At 38.0% G+C, this 22313-nt stretch overlaps 1 protein-coding gene across 1 annotated transcript; it reads right to left on the bottom strand.

Moving 5' to 3' along the window:
* Positions 1-18096: 18096 nt before the first annotated feature.
* LOC135211962 (gastrula zinc finger protein XlCGF7.1-like) lies at positions 18097-19744 on the bottom strand. The gene has a single exon (XM_064245215.1). The coding sequence runs from the start codon at positions 19396-19398 to the stop codon at positions 18526-18528; it is 873 nt and encodes a 290-aa protein (XP_064101285.1). The 5' UTR covers positions 19399-19744; the 3' UTR covers positions 18097-18525.
* Between the last annotated feature and the right edge of the window lie 2569 nt (positions 19745-22313).

The raw sequence follows: 22313 nt of genomic DNA, 5'->3' as shown, positions 1-22313 counted from the left end.
TGTTTGGAACTGTGAACTGTGTGAAAAGTTGTTTATGACGCTGGCTAAATGTGTAGTAGAAACCTCCTTGACAAAGTATTCCATATGTAAAGCATGAGAATCTTAATTATATACAATATAATCTTCCTTAACCATTATATCTAGTAGCACACCTAATTGAAGCATATTGAAGATAAACAATGAATCAATATATCTGTGTGTGTACGCACTGGGAATCTATATAAAGTGCACATATATTAATCACATTAATTTGAATAAACAAATCAGGTAACACCTATACTCAATCTGTTACCTTGTATCTTATCACATTTTGGTACCATTATTTTTTATCAATATAAGATTTTTAACATATAATCTTTATGTCATGCAACCATCAGAAGTACGTTAGTATTTTCTGTTGAATATGTATCCTCATGACTAGCAGTATATAACTGTATCATTATATATCATATGTGATCCTTAGTATTTAGTATTATACCATATACATACACCTTATACGTGGATCTGTATTTATGTACTCCATGTATTTTTTTTTCCTTATAAGTATTTTCTATATATCTGTTTTTACATATACCCAGTTGGATATCATTTTCTTAAACACTTTGCTGGTAATTATATGTTTACCACATCTTTGCATTTATATCTAAAATCACACTATTACATATCAAATGCAAGTCAAACTTTCTGCCCTGGCTATTATTTTGTGTCTGGTTTTGTAGCCGACCGAGCATTATGTAAGGTTTACAGATAATAAAGAATGTATTTTAACATTCTAAAGAGTAATGTACAAGATGAGCAATAAGCCAGAGACCAAGGAGGTAAAGCAGAAGTTTGACGAAGGACGAAGCTTTGAAGAAGCGTCCTGGTGTGTGGACACCTGGAGTCATCATTAACATTGCTGAATGTAACGTCACCAATGCCTCCTCTGAGAAAACATGTTGACCTTCTCACAAGGCTGTGTGGCCTACGTGACCAACCTAGTTTCGTATGCTAGTTTGTATGTATGCATATCGAGCCAGTGTTTGCTCTCCTATGATTTGTAAACAGAATTGTATCTCATACTTCACCTTCTACTCTTAGCTTGAAGACCTAACCAACCTTCTTGCATCTATCCAGTGATGTAACTAGTTAAATATAACTTATATTTTATACTATGAGTTTCAACATCTTCACCTCCATACCAGAAAGAAGCTATTGAACGAAACTTAGAAAATATCATCACAGTGAATGAGACTTAGCTAAGAAGGCGTGGTGTTTACCAACCGACATCTGCGATGCAGATCAAAAGAACAACTTGGTGCCTCATTAGTAAATAGATATGAGGACACCCCAACATATTTACAGCAAAATGTCTTTTTTTCTTATATGAATTCCATGTACATTTTGAGGGTGTCATAATGAAAAGTCTACTTGGACACCCAGTGCATATAAATACTTTCCATCTAGTATGAGGTTCCATGTGCCTTTTGAGAACATGAGATAGGGAAAAACTCCTTTAGCATAGGCTGCAATACAGTAGTATCAGCCTTTCTTGGAAAGGGAAAAGGTGTGCCTGGAAGACTTTGAAATCTTTCCCCAATGTAACCAAGGCCTTCAGTGACATCGCCAGTCACCTTTTCAAAGAAAAAGAAGGACGTCATTGATGAGAACCTCAAACTTCTGGAGCACTTCACCATACTCATGTACCAGAAAACAAGAGGACTGAGGACTGTTAAATGAGGCACGCAAGGAAGTGTTTTACCATAAAAGCAAAACCATGGACACTATTTCTCACACATAAAGTGCCCTCCTGCAACAACACACAAAACGTTGTGTCTACCAGGCTGCAGTCTGGAAAACAAGCGATCAATCTCGGCAGTAAATACCAACTCCAGAAATATGGGGCTGGATAATGGACGCCACCAATTGTTGTTGGATTCCATTGTGGACAACTTTACCAATTGCTTCCTAAATATGTAATAAACTTGTCAAGTGTAGCTGCAAAGCTGCTGCTTGCTGAACTGGAAGACGTTCTTGTAAAAAATCCCAGTGTAACCGCATGAAGAAATAGATCTCAATTTCATGAAAACATTTGACTTGACAAAATCAAACGTTTTGCAGCAAAGCTGCTGCTCAGTGACTGAACATTAAGCCTTTAATCCTTTTGTACCTTGCTAGTTTGAATGTGATGGCATCTATTATACCACCTAATGATAACTATGCTATCCTAAATTTATGGTGGTGGTTTTTTGAATTTACAGTAGTTACAGTTTTCAAGTGTTGATACCACTCTTATCTTGTTTTCAGCATCTTGGTTTGATAACGGGATGATAATTTGAGTCAAAATTGCACAACGATTACGGTGAAAGATAACATGAATTTCTTTCAACAGGTTTACTTAGGTTTGCATGTAAAAAATTTGATTGAGCATTACCTGCTTGCAGAGAGATGTTTTAAAAAGCAAATGTATATGAGTAAGTCAACCATAATCTGCATAGATAAAATGCCATTTTCATTGCATTACACATACTCACTTCTGAAAATGTTCTTCATCTTTCTTCTTTCGTGCAAATTCTTTGTAGACAGCCTATTTAGATTTCTGTCTTTAATTTTGTCGAAATAAGGCAAATTGATCATAAAGATGAACCCATTAGCAAGTCAAAGTTTTTGTTGAGTTTTTTATATTTGTCGTGTCATATTTTATTATTAGTGTCATGTGAGAGCATCAGCTAAGATTGATTTAGTGGAACACTTAAAAAAATTGTTGATCTGGGACCCAACAAAATCTCCACAAAGTTTGGGTGTTTTTGTCCACTCGTCCCCATCATTTGCTTACAGCCCTCACTAATAAGCTTTCAGTGGATGTGTACATCACCGAAATCCAGATTAACCTGAAAATAATGAATAAGCTGCTGCCAGTACTCTGTGTTTATGCTGGGCCCAGCAGGACCAGAATAAGGTCTTTGCTAAAGTCATTCCTAATATTCCCACTAGTGTACAGAACTAATCACCTACTCAGACGTTTGAAAATATTACCCACGAATTTTGAAATCAAGGTAATGCACAGGTGGAACTAATAGCTATGTAATTACTGGGTAAGTTTCGTATATGAAATCCTAGTTTTGCTGCCATGAGATCTCTGTCTTTTTACGCTTATCAACAGTGTCATTTGACTGACGGACACCCACCATTTTTGGAGCCCAGATAGCTGAAGTGAAAACGGAGCTAAGTGAGGCCAGTCAGGCCCGTGAAGTGGAGAGGAAAGCATCCAATGCAGTCTGGCTGTGAGACGCACACCTTTGACGTCCCATGCCAGAGGAGAAACTGTGGGCCTTTGTATTGCAATAGTAAAAAATAAACAATCACTGAATCATCCCAGTTAAGTCTAATAAGTACAGGGGGCAAATGGCAACCTTTCTCTTATCCTATAACCAGTTTTCCCTCCTCTTTTTCAGAAAATCTCACCCAATCCTTAACATGATATTCCCCGCATGTCCTACCTTCTCTCATACGGCTTACTTTCCACATCTTACCATGGAACCCATATAAAATCCTCTAAGCCAAAGCTTCCATTGTTTAAGTGTCTAGTTTAATTCCAAAGTATGAAGAGTGGTTAAAGAGTCTCTTTACTGGCTGTGCCATCCTCACGTGCACGAGCGCCTTGTCCAGAGCAAACAACTTCAATACATACATTGGACTTCTTAGTTAGGGTATGGAGGAGTGATAATGGTGACTTAAATTTGACAAAGTCTTCAAGGTTGCATGAGAGAGAGAGCAAAATTGGGTGGAGGAATATATGGGAGTGGTTTGATGGGGTCGTAAGAGTGTGTCTGTTGTGGCAATTGCCGTGTATATCAGTGGTGAGCTGTTACGCTAGAGTCGGAGAAGTGAGGGTGTCTGTGGCTTGTGATGGATAGTCAAGTGTTTTTGGCAGCCTAAATATTATTGGTGGTTAGTTTTGTTTTGAAGCTGTTGTTTGAATTATTGTTGGTATTGTATCTTTGAAGGTTAATCTAGCCACCTGTGGGGGCAAGCCAGCCTCATTGGGTGCCGGTCCCAAGCCCGGGTAAATAGGGAGGGTTGGTGGCAGGAAGGGCATCTGACCGTAAAAACCCTAGCAGAACCAATGAAATGGAGGTCATGATATTGATGAGAATAGTGCTAGGAAGTACTCTGTAAACGACGCACAGACCACGTCGCCCCAACTCTGTGACAAGGCAAGGGCTACTGCATCATGAGCAGGTGCAGCTAAAAAAGCAAGCTCCAAATTGTGATCAGAATAGGCCAGCTCAATATTGGGTCTATGACAGGAAGAGGAAGAGAGTTGGCAGAGTTGATGAGGATAAAGAGAGTGGATATTTTTGTGTGCAGGAAACTTGATGGAAGGGTAATAAAGCCAAAGAACTGGGGGATGGCTACAAGCTAATCTATAGTGGAGCAAATGAGCAGGGTAGGAATCGCTTTTGTGGTGGTGTGTCGGGGGAAATGAAGAATGCAGTGACGGAAGTGAATAGAAAGAATGACAGCATTATGAGAGTGAAGATATGTTATGGAAGGGAAACATGAACATCATTAGTGCTTAGGGTCCACAAGTGGCTGCACAGAGGAAGAAAAGAGCGTTTTTGGAACGAAATGAGTGAGGTAACGCAAGAACTGGAAGAGCGGGAGAGGATTGTAGTGGGGGCAGACTTTAATGGGACATGTCAGAAATGAAAAGGAATGTAATTGAACGTGTTGCATGGAGGACATGGATTGGGGAGAGAACCCAGAAGGAGAGAGTACAGTAAACTTTGCCATGTCCTTCGATATGGCAATAGTGAACACAGTCTCCAAAAAGAAGAAGAGGGCAGCTTGACTAACATACAGGAGTGGCAGTAGATTGCACACAAATAGATTACCTACTTTACAATAGAGAAGGCTGGTGGAAGTTAGGAATTGTAAAGTATCCCCGGGTGCCACGTGGCCCCCCAACATAGGCTCCTTTGTATGGATTTAAAGATGAAAAGAGAAAAGAAACGAAAATGATGGGGTAAAGAAAATCAAGTGGTATAAATTGTTGGAAGGAGGGATAATGATAAGAAGAGAGACTTCAGGAGAAGAGTGCTGGGAGAGGTTGATCTGGGAATTGAAGATGTGGGAGAATGGTGGAGGCATAATGCATCAGTGATTAGAAGACATAGAAAGGAGAGATTACTAGGGGAAACATCCCGAATAGTATGGGAGGAAAAGGAGAGCTGGTGGTGGGGGGAAGTGGTGAAGGTAAAAGGGTGGGAGGCAAAGAAGAGATTTGAAGAGTCACAGCTGGAGGAGGACAGAGAAAGACTAAGAGAAAGAAACAAAGAAGTAAAAGGGTTGGTAGCTCAAGCTAAGGCAAGGCCATATGAAGAGGTTTGTAATGAACTGGAACCAAGGAAGGGTTGAGTAAGATGCTAAAACTGTCAAAAGTAAGAAATAAAAGAACAAAGACAGGTCACCCATATAAGCAAATGAAAGATAGGAATGGTACGTCATAAAAAAGGAAGAAGACTCCTGAAAGATGGAAAGAGTATTTCGAACAACTGCTAAATGAAGAAAATGAAAGACTTGTAAGAGAGGATGGACAAGTAAGGATGGGAATGGTAATGGGGATCTCTAGGATGAAGTGATACGAGTTCTTAAAAAGCAATGAGGAATGGGAAGGCAACAAGACCTGAATTAATCCCAGTCAAAGTTTGGAAAGCCTTAGGAGAGGAAGGGGTAGGACATCTTGTATGATCTGATGGTAAAATATTCGAACATGAAAAGATACCAGAAGAATGGCGGGAAAGCATATTGATACCTATATTTAAAGGTAAAGGTGATGTCCAGAAATGCAGTAATTATAGAGGTATAAAACGAATGTCTCACACGTTGAAGATTTTGGAAAGAATAATAGATAGCAGGCTGAGAGAGGAAGTTAGCATAGGGAAGGAACAGTTAGGATTTATGAAGGGAAGCGGCACAAACGGATGAAATATTTTGCATAAGGCAGCTAATGGAGAAATTCAAAGAAAACAACGAGACCTGCATCTGGTATTCATAGACCTTGAAAAGGCCTATGACAGAGTGCCAAGGCAAGAAATATGGAGATGTTTGAGGGAGATGGTGCCGGAAAAGTATGTCAGAATTATTCAGGAGATGTACAGTACTGTGTATACTAGAGTAAGAGCAGTGTTGGAGAGACGGAGGGATTTGAGATAGGAGTTGATTACACCAGGGGTCGCACTTAGCCCATTCATCTTCAAACATCGTGATGGATGTAATGACCAGGGATGTTAAAGAAGTAGTGCCATGGTGCATATTATATGCAGATGACATTGTGTTGTGTTTCAGAGGGGAGGGAGGCATTGGAGGGGCGGTTGGAGAGGTGGAGAGCAGCACTTGAGGAGAGAGGAATGAGAATACCGGATAAAAAACCGGATACATGTGTTCCAGTATTACTGAGGACGGTGGAAGTAGCATAAGATTGGGTGGGGAAGAAATAAAGAAAGTACAGAAGTTCAAGTACTTGGGGTCCGTATTAGAGGATAATGGAAGCAGGACCAAGAGGTGAGACCGAATTCAGGCAGGAGGAATAATGGAGGTCTGCATCAGGGGTCCTCTGTGACACGAAGGGTCCCTCTGAAATTGAAATTAGTTTCATAGGATGGTGTCAGACCAGCCAATGTTATAGGAACAGAAACAGCAAGTATGAGGAAAAAAACAGAGGAGAAGAAGATGGATGTAGCAGAAATGAGAATGTTGAGATGGGATGTCGGGAGTAACAAGGGAAGATAGGATTAGAAATGAGTATATAAGAGGATCGACAAAGGTAGTTGAAATATCGAAGAAAATACAGGAGGGAGGGAAGGCTTCGATGGTATGGACGGACCTGTTAAAAAAGGGAGGAAGTCATGTTGGAAGACATACGATGGAAATGGGAATGAAGTGCGGGGTAGAAAGGAAGAAGGGAAGACCAAGAAAGAGATGGCGTGATTGTATGGTATTGAAGTAGGTATAAGAGAACGAGGCACATGACAGAAATCGATGGAGACGACTCATTCACAATGGGCGACTCCATATAAAAAATGGGTTTAAAGCTAGGAAGAAGAAGTATGTTTGAAGGTTGTTGTGCATGTGTGGTTGAAATTTGTTGTGCGTTATGAGTTCTGTTGTGTGTAGATGAGTGTTGAGTTGTTGTGGTTCCTTGGTGTTGTGGTGGTGTGTTACTTGTCATGTTATTGGTTTTTGGTGCTGACAGTGATTGTTTATGCATTGGTCTTTTGTTGTACAGTTAATGTATTGTTGTGTTTGTTGTCCTTGGTCGGTTGTGTAGTGTGTTAACACATTTACTTTGAACAGTTTATTTATATGTTGGGGAATATAACACATATGTCTCTTTATTTCAGATGGGTTCATGACATTATACAAGAGAATGGGATTCTCTAAAAGACTTGACTATTTAAATGTAAAAACAAATACATTGTGAGTTTTACGGGTGATTACTTATCTAAAAACTTATCTAAAAGCAATCAAATAAAACTGCACCTAATTTTCACTGATGTTTATTGAAAAATGAATCTTTTTACTTCCAACAAGCAAATTTTACATAAATGACTTCTTTCCAGTAGGAGTTTTCACACACATTTGAGGCTCACTCAAACATCTACTCTGGCAGTCATGAGACGTGAATGCTTCTCTCCAATATGGGTTCTCGTAAGGTTCTTGCGAGAGGGGTTATAATATAAAAAACTTTTTGGCATTCAATACATTTAATTGCCCTCTAAATATTATGAATTTTTCGTGAGTAATCTGAAAGTATTTGAAATTGTCTAACATTTTTGAAACTAGGACTGTTGATATCATATTGGTCAAAAATTTAAAAATGTATTCAGTTTCTTCTAGTGTCACTTCTCCGTGTGCTTGAGATGACTTGAACCAGAAAAACTTCTTTGATATACAGAGAAAGTATATTGGTTTCCTAACCCGGTAATGAATTCTCATGTGTTTTGTGAGATTACATTGCTGAGAAAAAGGTCTTTGACATATAGAGCACGAATAAGGTTTCTCTCCTGTATGAGTTCTCATGTGTATTTTAAAATAACTTGCTTGAGAAAAACTCTTTTGACATACAGAGCAAGTATAAGGTATCTCTCCTGTATGAGTTATCATGTGTTTTTTTAAATAATCTGACTGAGAAAAACTTCTTTGACATATAGAGCAAATATAAGGTTTCTCTCCTGTATGAGTTCTCATGTGCTTTTTTAAATAACCTGATTCAGAAAAACTCCTTTGACATAAGGAGCACAAATAGGTTTCTCTCCCTGTATGATTCTCATGTGTATTTTTAAATACTTGGTGAGAAAAACTCTTTTGACATACAGAGCAAGTGATAAGGGTTTCTCTCCTGTATGAGTTATCATGTGTGTTTTTAAATAATCAGGACTGAGGAAAAATTTCTTTGACATATAGAACAAGTATTAAGGTTTCTACTCCTGGTGAGTTCTATGTGGTTTTTTTAAATAATTGATTCAGAAAAAACTCCTTTGACATTAGGAGCAAGATATGGTTTCTCTCCTGTATGAGTCTCATGTGTTTTTTAAGATCACTTGACTGAGAAAAAACTTCTTAGACATACAGAACAAGTGAACTCTTTCTCTCCCGTATGAGTTATCATGTGTTTTTTTAGATGACTTTGTTGAGAAAAACTTCTTTGACATACAGAGCAAGTATATGGTTTCTCTCCTGTATGAGATCTCATGTGGGATTTTAGGTGGCACATCCGTGAAAATGTCCTTTGGCATTCAGCACAAGTTATTCGCTTCCCTGCTGCGTTGCATCTCTGAAAATACTTCTGTTCTACCCAAATGTCTATTTTCTTCTGCAATACAGATCTTTCCAATTTCATCTTCACGATCCTCCTCCAAATTCTCCTTCTCTTCTTTGATTAACAGCATTTCCACAGGATGTTCCATTTACAATACTCTATCCTAGCTAGGATCCGATGAAATTTTCCTCTGTTTAGAACACTCTGAAATAAAATTTTAAAAAATCTAAGAAAAACACCTTTTGAATAGCACTGTTCATCAAAAAACGAAATATTAAAAATTCAAAATAATATCATGTTTTACAGTGTGCTTATTTCAACTCTAAAACTAGCATTTACTGGGAAAAAAATATCACAATGCAATGATCATTTGAACACAAATTGTCTCAAAAGAAATACAACAGCCTTGGATTTTGTTTGGAATCAAGAAATTTATTCAGGCCAAAGTTGGTTGACAATTCAACCAGCAGTTTCTACCTTTACCACAAATTCCCGACTTACTCTAATTTTGACAATGAAATGAACATTATTTCTCCTTCATGAGTTAGGAGTATTATAAATCTATTTGTAAGGTTTACATATAATAAAGAATGTATTTTCACATTCTATAGAGTAATGTACAAGATGAGAAATAGACCAGAGACCAAGGAGGTCAATCAGAAGTTTGACGAACCTTTGAATAAGTGTCCTGGTGTGTGGACACCTGGAGTCATCATTAACATTGCTGAATGTAATGTCAACAATGCCTCCTCCTCCATACCAGAAAGAGGCTATTGAGCGAAACTTAGAAAATATCATCATAGTCAATGAGACTTAGCTAAGAAGGAGTGGTGTTTACCAACCGACATCTGCAATGCAGATCAAAAGAACAACTCGGTGCCTCTTTAGTAAATTGATACGAGGACACCCCAACAATGGTGGCAGCGAAGAGCCCAACAATGGCAGCGAAAAACCCAACAACAATGGCATATCTCCCGAAGACTTACAAATCTTAGAAGCAGAATTCAAACATAACATATCAAAAATTGGAAAACTACAATGCCTAGACAAGAGAATCTACAATCAACTTCGTGTCTCAGGCAATGGTGCTGATGGCACCACGAGTCTTAGCCTGATCATACGGAGATGACCTTCAACCATGCGCATCTTTAATGAAATATATAAAGCCTACATATTATATATTAGTGGCTTAATCATCGTATGTTGGACGTCATCGACAGCGTGGAACTTCGAAAACTTCCGCCGGACGTGTCTTCCGCAGAGAATCATCAACAACCCAGCGTAACGGAAAACAATAATTCTACAAACAAAAAACACACAAATTCAACGCGAGCTTAAGAACTGGGTCGCATGTGAGCATTGACGGAAGAGACGAGCCATGACATCATGAAAACACCGGAGATTTTTCCCCTTAAATATCAGCTAAGTACAACTTTTTATTCATCTGGTGTGTAACTTTGGGTGTTCATCTTACGCAGGTCAAGTGTTCGGTGTTCCTGGGGATGAGTTACGAGACATTCTTAATCCTACTTTCTTGCACAAATCTATCTTCATCTTTGGTTGTTTGTCCCTGCAGGCCTTTTATCTTTGTTTTTTGCCAACCTTTTTTTTTTCCAGAGGTTCTCCTGAGATATTTTATCATATCTTGTGTGCCTACTTTTATCATTTTGGGGGACACTATTAATTTCTGTGACACATTGTTTTTATATTGCATATGTGTTTACGCAGTGGACGTGTGTATTCTTACAGATATTTTGATAGGGTTGCTAGGAATCGTAGTGATAGGAAGAAACACAAAACAAAGATGGCTAACCCCCCACCCAGTATCCCCACACACAGTAACCCGGTGGTAACATTAGTTAGAGCCAGGTCGGCAATTATTCCCTTTCAAGGTTGTGGTAATGGATTTTTGCCCCAGTGCGTAGAATCGTGGATCTCATCAGTGGATGCTCATTTAAAAGCAAAAAGCATCACTGTACTGTCCCTACAGTTACAGGAAGCTAAAAGCTTCATTGACTTTGCAAAAGGGGATACGGGTTCCTATCTGAGAGGTTTTTCATTCCAAGAGGCAAATACTGGGGATGAATTTAAAATTAAATTGCGCTCCGTATATGGCAGTGAAGAGGCCTTGGATGCGGTTCTAGCCTTGAGGAATATCCTTAATTTGGTCTCTATGACTCAACTTAACATGGTGGACAGGGCGGCACTAATTGCAGACCGGTTGAATATCTGGATAACTTGAATAAATCTACTTGGGTTACGGGGAAGGACATGACTGTAAAGAATATTATTAGGCTAACATACTTAACCTTCATAACAGCTATGTTACCAGAAGCCTTGGTACGGTGTTTTGATGAAGAGCTATTTGCCAGAATAGTGCCCGGGAATTGTACATTATAAACAAATTAAGAAACATATGTCTAAATGTGCAGACCTAGACCTCTCACTTATTCAAGTTTTTGCAAAGAATGAAAGTAAACCACAGCAATTAAATGTAGTTAATAATAACGCAGCAGGGATAACTTGTTTTAATTGTAAAAGATCGGGTCATATGATATCAGATTGTCGTACGCGTTATTGTTCAATTCATAATAGCTCAAGTTATGCTTACGTTCGTTGTTTTTACGCCCAATCAGGCACAGGGGAATGCTAAAAACACACAAAACGTTGCAATGATAATAAGAAGAAAAATCCACATTACCACAAAAAGAAACAAGTAAACAGTAACTCTGCTCAGAATCAGAAACAAGTTCTGGGCCGTCTAGCCAAAACAGTCAGTTAGAGTCAGTCAAATTTTCCGAGTGTTCAAAGCAAAGCAAATACCACGTAATTGACTCCAGTGGGGGGGGAGAGTGATGTTGGGTCATTCATAACAACACCTTTTGAATTAAAAAATAAATTTAATCACCTAGAAGACTTATGTGAAACCCAGAATTTTCCTATGAATCACACGACCGTATAAAAAAAACAGTGCAGGTTCCCGTAGATTTTCATCAAATTCACGCTATCATCAGTAATAATGAATTATGTCCTACTTTGCACGCTGTAAATTTAGAATATCAGCCATTTACATTATTTTTTAATTCTGGTAGTCCATGTAATATCATGGACCTACGGACTCACCGTTTGTTGTTTTCAAACTTCCCTATTGAGAAGTCCGGAGTACAACTTTTGGGAATTGGCAATAACGAACAAAGTGTCGTAAGCGTAACTCAGATTCAGTACAGGGTGGGTAATCGCACGCTTACCGATACTTTTATAGTGGTACAACACATTGATATTTATCCAGTTGTAATTGTAGGATACCCATCTATGGGCATTCAAAACATTATCTTAGCTCCTGCCAAACATGGCATGTTTATCAAAGGAAAATTCTATATATCTTCTAACACATTAAAATCCATTTTGGACAAAAAAGAGACAGACAATCAAACAGTAACGTACATTGAGGAACCAATCACTTGTCTCATGAATCAAGATATTGTTGAAGCGACCCAACAGAATTCTCGCACACCCGTAATAGCAGCTTGCACGCAAACTCTCGAGCCAAATGCACCCTCGAATATCTTGGTGCGTGTAGAGAAGACTTTGACGAGATCTCAAATCTTAATCCTTCCTGACACTCTGAAAATTAACGGATTTTCCGTGACACAAGCATTATACACTGTTGACTCACAGCAACAAGTTAACATTTAAGACTGTAACCATTTGAATACCAATCTAGTAATCCACAAAAATCTACATATCGTGGATATGGAAGTGTATAAATATCGCATTCTTACCGTTGCTGAAATTAATCACGCTCAACCTGTTGTCGACGAATCCCTCTTACAATCTATCAAAAGTAAAATCCAAGTAAAGACATCAAGAAGTGGAGATCCAGCAGAAATTTTTTGAATTTTCTTTTCTAAAAGATGTCATGAAATGTTTTTCTCCACTAGTAGCGAGGGATCTCTAGGGAAAACGGATGTCATTAAACACCAAATATGGTTAAAGGACAAACATAAAGCTATTTACGTACCTTCGTATAGACTCCCAATGAAATTTCAGAATGAGATAAATGACGAAGTCGACAAGATGTTAGAAGGAGTCATTAGGAAATCGAATGGCCCCCTTGACATTTTCCCTTAAATTGTCCCGTACCCAAAAGATCCGAACTTGCGCCATATTTGAATATCCGTTGCTGTAAACGAATGTGAAACGATTCCCGATCGTTTCCGTGCCATGTACCGGAGTGAATATCTTAATCCTTGTTAAGGTACGAACAAGTATTTCACCAGCTTGGACTTACTTAAAGGCTTTCACCAGATACCCTTAGCTAATTAGAGTACCCCAAACACCGCCTTCAGCACACTCAGGGGACATTATAAATTTTCATGTATGCCTATCGGTTTACGTTGCACCCCAATTACATTCACCAGAATGATTAATATAGTGTTTGGAGACTTGTTAGGGGATACCTTTCATGCCTATATGGACAATCTTGTAATCTTTTCTAATACCTTAGAAGAACATTTGCATAAACTAGAGCTAGTGCTACAGAGACTAAGGCAACACAATCTAAGAGTAATAATATCAAAGTGTCAGTTTTGTTAAAAACATGGCAACTAATTTATTTTGGTTGTTTTTACGGAGTCTAGTCAAGGTCTTAAGGTAGTCCATGATAAGGTGTCGGCTCTCCGTAACTTTCCGGTACCTACTACCGTAAAGGGGATACAACAATTTTTGGGCTGTAGTGGGTACTACAGAAGATTTGTATGCAACTATTCAATCATAGCAGCACCTTTAATGGATCTTACGAGTAAGGGCGTAGATTTTGTATGGTCTGAAACGTATCAACAGGCATTTGCAACCTGTTGTTGATGAATCCCTCTTACAATCTATCAAAAGTAAAATCAATAAAGACATTCAAGAAGTGGAGATCCAGCAGAAATTTTTTGATCTATTAACTAAATGTCATGATGTTTTCTCCACTAGCGAGGGATCTCTAGGGAAAACGGATGTCATTAAACACCAAATATGGTTAAAGGACAATCATAAAGCTATTTACGTACCTTCGTATAGACTCCCAATGAAATTTCAGAATGAGATAAATGACGAAGTCGACAAGATGTTAGAAGGAGTCATTAGGAAATCGAATAGCCCTTACAATTTTCCCTTAATTGTCGTACCCAAAAAAGATCCGACTTGGCGTATTTGCGTAGATTTCCGTCGCTTAAACGAGGAAACGATTCCCGATCGTTTTCCAGTGCCATGTACCGACGATATCTTATCCTTGTTAGGTCAGAACAAATATTTCACCAGCTTGGACTTACTTAAAGGCTTTCACCAGATACCCTTAGCTAATTAGAGTACCCCAAACACCGCCTTCAGCACACTCAGGAGACATTATAAATTTTTATGTATGCCTATCGGTTTACGTTGCACCCCAATTATATTCACCAGAATGATTAATATAGTGTTTGGAGACTTGTTAGGAGATACCCTTCATGCCTATATGGACAATCTTGTAATCTTTTCTAATACCTTAGAAGAACATTTGCATAAACTAGAGCTAGTGCTACAGAGACTAAGGCAACACAATCTAAGAGTAAAAATATCGAAGTGTCAGTTTGTTAAAAACAGAACTAATTTATTTAGGTTTTACGGTGTCTAGTCAAGGTCTTAAGGTAGTCCATGATAAGGTGTCGGCTCTCCGTAACTTTCCGGTACCTACTACCGTAAAGGGGATACAACAATTTTTGGGCTGTAGTGGGTACTATAGAAGATTTGTACGCAACTATTCAATCATAGCAGCACCTTTAATGGATCTTACGAGGAAGGGCGTAGATTTTATATGGTCTGAAATGTATCAACAGGCGTTCGATACCTTGAAAGATTTTAGTAAGGAATTTTTTATTGCAACAGACGCCTCAGACCAAGGGGTAAGAGGGGTACTACTTCAGCAATATGATAAACAGTTCTTTCCTATAGCTTTTTATTCACATAAACTGAAACCCTCTAAAAGCAAATATGCAGTAATAGACAAGGAAGGGCTAGGTATCAAAAGTACATTTTAAGATCATAATCTATGGCTATCCTGTTAAGGTCCTTACTGACCATAAGCCCCTCACCGAGTTCTTCAAAGGCTTTAATCACAGTCCCAAAAGAACTCGGTGGCATATGATCATTCAGGGGAAAGCTAATATCATAGCTGACGCATTATCCTGTAACCCCGCGCCATCCTGTATGGAACTATTAGCTGAACTAGAAGATATAGCAACATCCGTGCCCATTGTTAAAACTGTATCTGAGCAAGAACATATCCTATGCCAAGCAATCGCGCACACTGAAGACCTGGGTTGGAGCGCTGAACTGGTACAGATTGATCAAAGGAAAGATAGGCAGTTAAGAAAAATAATAAATGCTTTGAACGGAAATCCTAAAGAAAAAGAATATTTAAAGAATGCGCAGCAGAATCATATAATCAAAGGTAATATTCTGTGTAGGTCCGTCATGAGGAAAACCCGAAGCACACCGCAGGTGACTAACGACCAGGTAGTAGTACCAATCTCTCTTATACCAATCGTCCTAAACTGGTTGCATTCTAATCCCTTACATGGTCATACAGGGTTCTCTATCATGTCACAGAAAGCCAAATCACTATTTTACTGGCCTGCAATGCTTACAGATATAAAAAAACACATAACTAATTGTCACGTTTGTCATGAAAACAAGGGGCACACTAAGACACCTGTCAGTCTAGGGGCCTATCCTGTGCCAAACCAACCCTTTAAAAGAGTACACTTAGATTTATTAACAGGGTTTTACGAGTCTGACAGAGGAAATATGCACTTCTTAGTGTTAATAGATGCCTTGACTCAATATATAGAATTGATAGCACTAAAAACAAAAACGGCAATTGAATGCGCTAGGAAATTCTACGAGTGCTACATCTGTAAACACGGAATTCCACACATGATAATCTCTGACTTGGGTGGAGAATTCAATAATCATTTCCTTAACTCATTGTGTGAATTCCTTTGCATTAAGAAAATCAATACCAGGATTTATCACCCAGAGTCAAACAGATTGGTAAGGGTAAATAGGAAGGTGTTAAATGTCCTACGATTTACACTTGGGGGAATGGTTCCCAACTGGGATATTGCCATCCTCGCGGTTCTAAGTACTCTTAATCATTCATATCATGTATCTATAAAAACGACACCGCATGAAGCCTTATACGGCACTCTCGCTAGGACGCCTTTCCATATCCTTAAGCCTACCACTAATTTATCAAATTCCCTAAGGGATATTATGGATGCAAGTGTAAGCCGATATAATATACTTCGTAAGAATTTAGAAGAAGCACAAATCATAATGAAAAGGAATCATGATAAAATCGTTAAACAAACAAAACCATATGCAGTAGGTAATCTAATCTACATCCAAATATATGTGCGCAAAGGTTTGAACTATAAACTAACACCTAAGTTTGAAGGCCCGTTTTGTATTCTAGAAATATTAACGGCAAATAAGCTAAAAGTTCAAAACATATCACCCTACTGACATAAGGACCATCCCATTGGCTCATGTTTATAGCTAATGGAAAAGGGGAAGAAAGAAAGGAAAGGAGAGGAAAATATGTATACCTATATATAAAACTTACATAATAAACTAGTATATATAAAACTTACATAGTAAAAATGTATATATAAAATTTGTATGAAAATATATTTTATTAGTTTTGAATAAGAAATAGCTAATTTAAACATGAGTAATTACATATATTTCACTATATGCAGGTTTCCAACGTGAAGCTTATATTGTTCGGATTGGTACTCTTTGTTCAGACATTTTTCTCGTGTGGGAGGAGTGCTAAAACAAAAAATATCCAATTTACACATGGCTCTATCATTGAAAGAACTGAGGACGTATTTATTACAGCGAGCAACGTAATTCTTGAAGTAGATTTGCGAGCGATTTTCTTGCCAGAAAATGATGTCATTAATCTTAAAAGCAACTTATCACGTTTTGCTGAATCACTGAATCAATTCCACAATCGTCATTTTCCTTTTAACCCAAAGAATCCGCTGGCACTGACTTTGAGTGTAACAGAGATGTCTTTTTATTTGCAAAACAAGACAGCTGAAGCAGAATGCTTAGCTCGTGAACTCCTTATGTGGACCGTAAGACACAACAACCTAGAACGGCGTGAGGTAACGCAAGAACTGGAAGAGCAGGAGAGGATTGTAGTGGGGGCAGACTTTAATGGACATGTCAGAAATGAAAAGGATGTAACTGAACGTGTGCAGGGAGGACATGGATTGGGGGAGAGAAACCCAGAAGGAGAGAGTACAGTAGACTTTGCCATGTCCTTCGATATGGCAATAGTGAACACAGTCTCCAAAAAGAAGAGGGAGCACTTGATAACATACAGGAGTGGCAGTAGATGCACACAAATAGATTACCTACAAGATGGATGTCGGGAGTAACAAGGGAAGATAGGATTAGAAATGAGTATATAAGAGGATCGACAAAGGTAGTTGAAATATCGAAGAAAATACAGGAGTGAAGGCTTCGATGGTATGGACACCTGTTACGAAGGGAGGAACGTCATGTTAGAAGACATACAATGGAAATGGAAGTGCAGGGTAGAAGGAAGAAGGGAAGACCAAGAAAGAGATGGCGTGATTGTCTGGGGAAAGTTATGGTATTGAAAGGTATAAATGAGAATGAGGCACATGACAGAAATCAATGGAGAAGACTCATTCACAATGGCGACTCCATATAAAAATGGGTTTAAGCTAGGAAGAAGAAGTATGTTTGAAGGTTGTTGTGCATGTGTTGTTGAATTTGTTGTGCTTATGAGTTCTGTTGTGTTGTAGATGAGTTGTTGAGTGTTGTTGTTGTCGGTGAGTTGTTGTGGTTCCTTGGTGTTGTGGGCGGTGTGTTGACTTGTCGTGTTATTGGTTTTTGGTGATGACAGTGATTGTTTGTGCATTGGTCTTTTGTTGTATAGTTAATGTATTGTTGTGTGTTTGTTGTCCTTGGTCGGTTGTTTGTGTAGTGTGTTACAACGGCTAGCCTAGCCCAGCTAGCCTATATCCAGTGGACAGCAGCGCAGCTCCTCACCCTGAGCGTATGGTAAGTACACGTGTGTTTTGAGAGTTTTTTTGTTTCTTAGCTTGTATTCCCGCCACAGTGTCTAGTGAGCTGATACAAAGCATTAGGATTTACTGATGTTTTACATCATTCTTTCTAGAATATTAAAACCAAGAACTTATCTAAAAGCAATCAAATAAAACTGCACCTAATTTTCACTGATGTTTATTGAAAAAATGAATCTTTTACTTCCAACAAGCAAATTTTACATAAATGACTTCTTTCCAGTAAGAGTTTTCACACACATTTTGAGGCACCTCAACTCAAAACATCTCCTCTGGCAGTCATGAGACGTGAATGGCTTCTCTCCAATATGGGTTCTCGTAAGGTTCTCGCGAGTGGAGGTATAATATAAAAACTTTTTGGCATTCAGTATATTTAATTGCCCTCTAAATATCATGAATTTTTGTGAGTAATCTCAATAGTATTTGAAATTGTCTAACATTTTTGAAACTAGGACTGGAGAATATCCTATTGTCAAAAATGTATACCGTTTCTGTCTAGTGTCACTTCTCGTGTGCTTTGAGATGACTTGAACCAGAAAAACTTCTTTGATATACAGAGCAAGTATATGGTTTCTACCCTGCATGAAGTCTCATGTGTTTTGTGAGATTACATTGCTGAGAAAAAGTTATTTGACATACAGAGCACGAATAAGGTCTCTCTCCTGTATGAATTTTCATGTGTAATTTGAAATTGCTTGGTTGAGAAAAACTCTTTTGACATACAGAGCAAGTATAAGGTTTCTCTCCTGTATGAGTTATCATGTGCTTTTTTAAATAACCTGATTGAGAAAAACTTCTTTGGCATATAGAGCAAGTATAAGGTTTCTCTCCTGTATGAGTTCTCATGTGCTTTTTTATATAATCTGATTGAGAAAAACCTCTTTGACATATAGAACAATTATAAGGTTTCTCTCCTGTATGAGTTCTCATGTGTCTTTTGCGATCACTTGGTTGAGAAAAACTTCTTAGACATACAGAGCAAGTAAACTTTTTCTCTCCTGTATGAGTTATCATGTGTGTTTTGAGATGACTTTGTTGAGAAAATCTTTTTTGACATATAGAGCAAGTATATGGTTTCTCTCCTGTATGAGATCTCATGTGAGATTTCAGGTCACACATCTGTGAAAATGTCCTTTGGCATTCAGCACAAGTTATTCGCTTCCCTGCTGTGTTTGAAAGTACTTCTGTTCTACCCAAATGTCTATTTTCTTCTGCAATACAGATCTTTCCAATTTCATCTTCACAGCTTGGAGAGCTGTCCTCATACATGATAGATTTGGATGAACAATTCACATCAAATTCACTTTCGTCAAAAAATTCTGGTTCTGCCTTGACTTCTAAAAAGGGATCTGCAAATAAAGTCTCTTCATCTCTGTTTTCAAAAAGATCTTCCTCCAAATTCTCCTTCTCTTCTTTGATTAACAGCATTTCCACAGGATGTTCCATTTACAATACTCTATCCTAGCTAGGATCTGATGAAATTTTCCTCTGTTTAGAACACTGAAATAAAATTTTAAAAAATCTAAGAAAAACATGTTTTGAATGGCACTGTTCATAAGAAATGAAGTAGGCAGTCCCCGGCTTATGACGGGATCGGCTTACGACGGGTTTAGCTTACGACGTTCCAGGGTTACGATGCTTTTCAATTATATTCATCAGAAATTATTTCCAGTTTTACGATGCATATTCCAGGGTTACGGCATTTACAAAGCTGATCTGGCAAAAGAAATATGACTCCAGAAATGCAAAATAATCAGAATTTGAAGGTTTTTATATAAAAAAAAGTCATAAAAACGAAGTAAGGTTTTCTCAGGATTTTTGATGATTTTCCGGCTTACAACGATTTTCGGCTTATGACGCATCTCAAGAATGGAACCCCCTTAGTAAGCCGGGGACTGCCTGTATTAGAAATTCAAAATAATATCATGCTTTACAGTCTGTGCTTATTTTAACTCTATAATTAGCATCTTCTGGAACAAAATGTCCCCATGCAATGATCATTTGGACACAAATTGTCTCAAAAGAAATACAACAGCCTTGGATTTTGTTTGGAATCAAGAAATTTATTCAGGCCAAAGTTGGTTGACAATTCAACCAGCAGTTTCTAACTTTACCACAAATTCCTGACTTACTCTAATTTTTACAATAAAATGAACATCATCTTTCCTTCATGAGTTAGGAGTATTATAAATCTATTTACAGAAGAATGTCTTTTTTTCTTATATGAATTCCATGCACATTTTGAGGGGGTCATGATGAAAAGTCTACTTGGACACCCAGTGCATATAAATACTTTCCATCTAGTATGAGGTTCCATGTGCCTTTTGAGAACATGAGATAGGGAAAAACTCCTTTAGCATACTCTGCTTCTCTCCAGTATGGGTTCTCCCATGTACTTTAAGAGGAGAGGAATGATAAAATCTTTTTGGCATTCAGTGCAAGTGACAGGCCTCTCTCTGGCTTATGTTATTCTTAATTTTCATTTTATATCAGGGGTGCAATGGGTCCCAGCCTGGGAGCTATACTTCCATCTCTCCAGGGTGAATTTTCATGCGTAACTTTAGGCTATTATAACATGTACAGTGGTCTCCCCGTATTTGCGGGGGATACATACCAGAACCCCCCCTCCCCCTGCAAATAGCTGGAATCCCTATAAAAACGCTTAAAATGGTCTATTTTGTGCGTTAAAACTCGAGAAAAGCCCACGAAAAATGTTTATACCTGGCTTTTTTAATAGTTTTTCACAAAAAGTGCATTTCATGATGGTATTGACAAAAAAAAAAAAAAACCCAGGTATTTGTGGACATTTCTCATATAAAAATACCGCAAATAAGACACATTTTCCGCGAATAATGGGGGATATGTTCAAGAGAGAAATCCGCAAATGTGTGAGTCCGCGAATCCGGAGAACGCAAATACAGGGGGTGAATGTATAACTTTTTGGACATTCAGCAAGTGAATGGCATCTCTCTTGTATGATTTCTGATGTGTAATTTGAGGCCTTCAGAATGAGAAAAACTACTTGGATATAAAGAGCAAGTTATTGGTTTTTCTCCTATATGAGTTCTCTTGCAAATTTGGAGATGTCTTGAAAAGGTAAAGCTTCTTTGACATCTGAGGCAAGTAAATGGTTTCTCTCCCGTCAGAGTTCTCATATGCATTTTCAGATTATTGGAGCAAAAAAACTACTTTGACATAAAGTGCTCCTGCAACAACATACAAAGCACTGTGTCTACCAGGCTGGAGTCTGGAAAACAAGCGATCAATCTCGGCAGCAAATACCAACTCCAGAAATATGGGGCTGGAAAATGGACGCCACCACTTGTTGTAGATTCCACTGTGGAAAACTTTACCAATTCCTTCAGGAGTATGTAATAAACTTGTCAAGTGTAGCTGCAAAGCTGCTGCTTGTTGAACTGGAAGATGTTCTTGCAAAAAATCCCAGTGTAATTGCAAGAAGAATTAGATGTCAATTTCATATAAACATTTGACTTGATAAAATCAAACGTTTTGCAGCAAAGCTGCTTCTCAGTGACTGAACATTAAGCCTTTAATCCTTTGTACTTAGCTAGTTTGAATGTGATGGCATCTATTATACCACCTAATGATAACTATGCTATTCTAAACATATGGTGGTGGTTTTTTGAATTTACAGTAGTTACAGTTTTCAATTGTTGATACCACTCTTATATTGTTTTCAGCATCTTGGTTTGATAACGGGATGATAATTTACGTCAAAATTGCACAACGATTACGGTGAAAGATAACATGAATTTATTTCAACAGGTTTACTTAGGTTTGCATGTAAAAAACTAGATTGAGCATTACCTGCTTGCAGAGAGATGTTTTAAGAAAGCAAAATGTATATGAGTAAGTCAACCATAATCTGCATAGATAAAATGTCATTTTCATTGCACTACACAATACTCACTTCAGAATATATTCTTCATTCTTTCTTCTTTCATGCAAATTCTATGTAGACAGCCTATTTGGATTTCTGTCTTTAATTTGTCAAAATAAGGCAAATTGATCAATAAAGATTAACATTAGCATGCCGAATAAACTTTTTTTTGAGTTTTTACACGTTGTGTCATTTTTTATCCGTGTCATGTGAGAAAATCAGCTAAGATTGATTTTGTGGAACACATCAAAAATCACAATTTTTGAAAGTAAATTGTATTTTTCCTAACTACGTATACAAGCCTGAGGTCCTTTACTTAAGGAATTACTTTCAGCGCCAGCTGGAACTCAGTCGTGAGATTCTAATAACAAGGTAGTTAGGCAGTAACTGCGATAGTCGGGAGTCCTGCCCGACTGGACGTAAACATTCCCCTTTGTTTTTAAGCCCAGGAACAGATTGA

The sequence above is a fragment of the Macrobrachium nipponense genome, chromosome 40 (assembly GCF_015104395.2).
Source record: "Macrobrachium nipponense isolate FS-2020 chromosome 40, ASM1510439v2, whole genome shotgun sequence".
NCBI classification, from domain to species: Eukaryota; Metazoa; Arthropoda; class Malacostraca; order Decapoda; family Palaemonidae; genus Macrobrachium; species Macrobrachium nipponense.
Note: the sequence above shows the minus strand (reverse complement) of the source record. Positions and strands in the feature narration are given on the sequence as shown.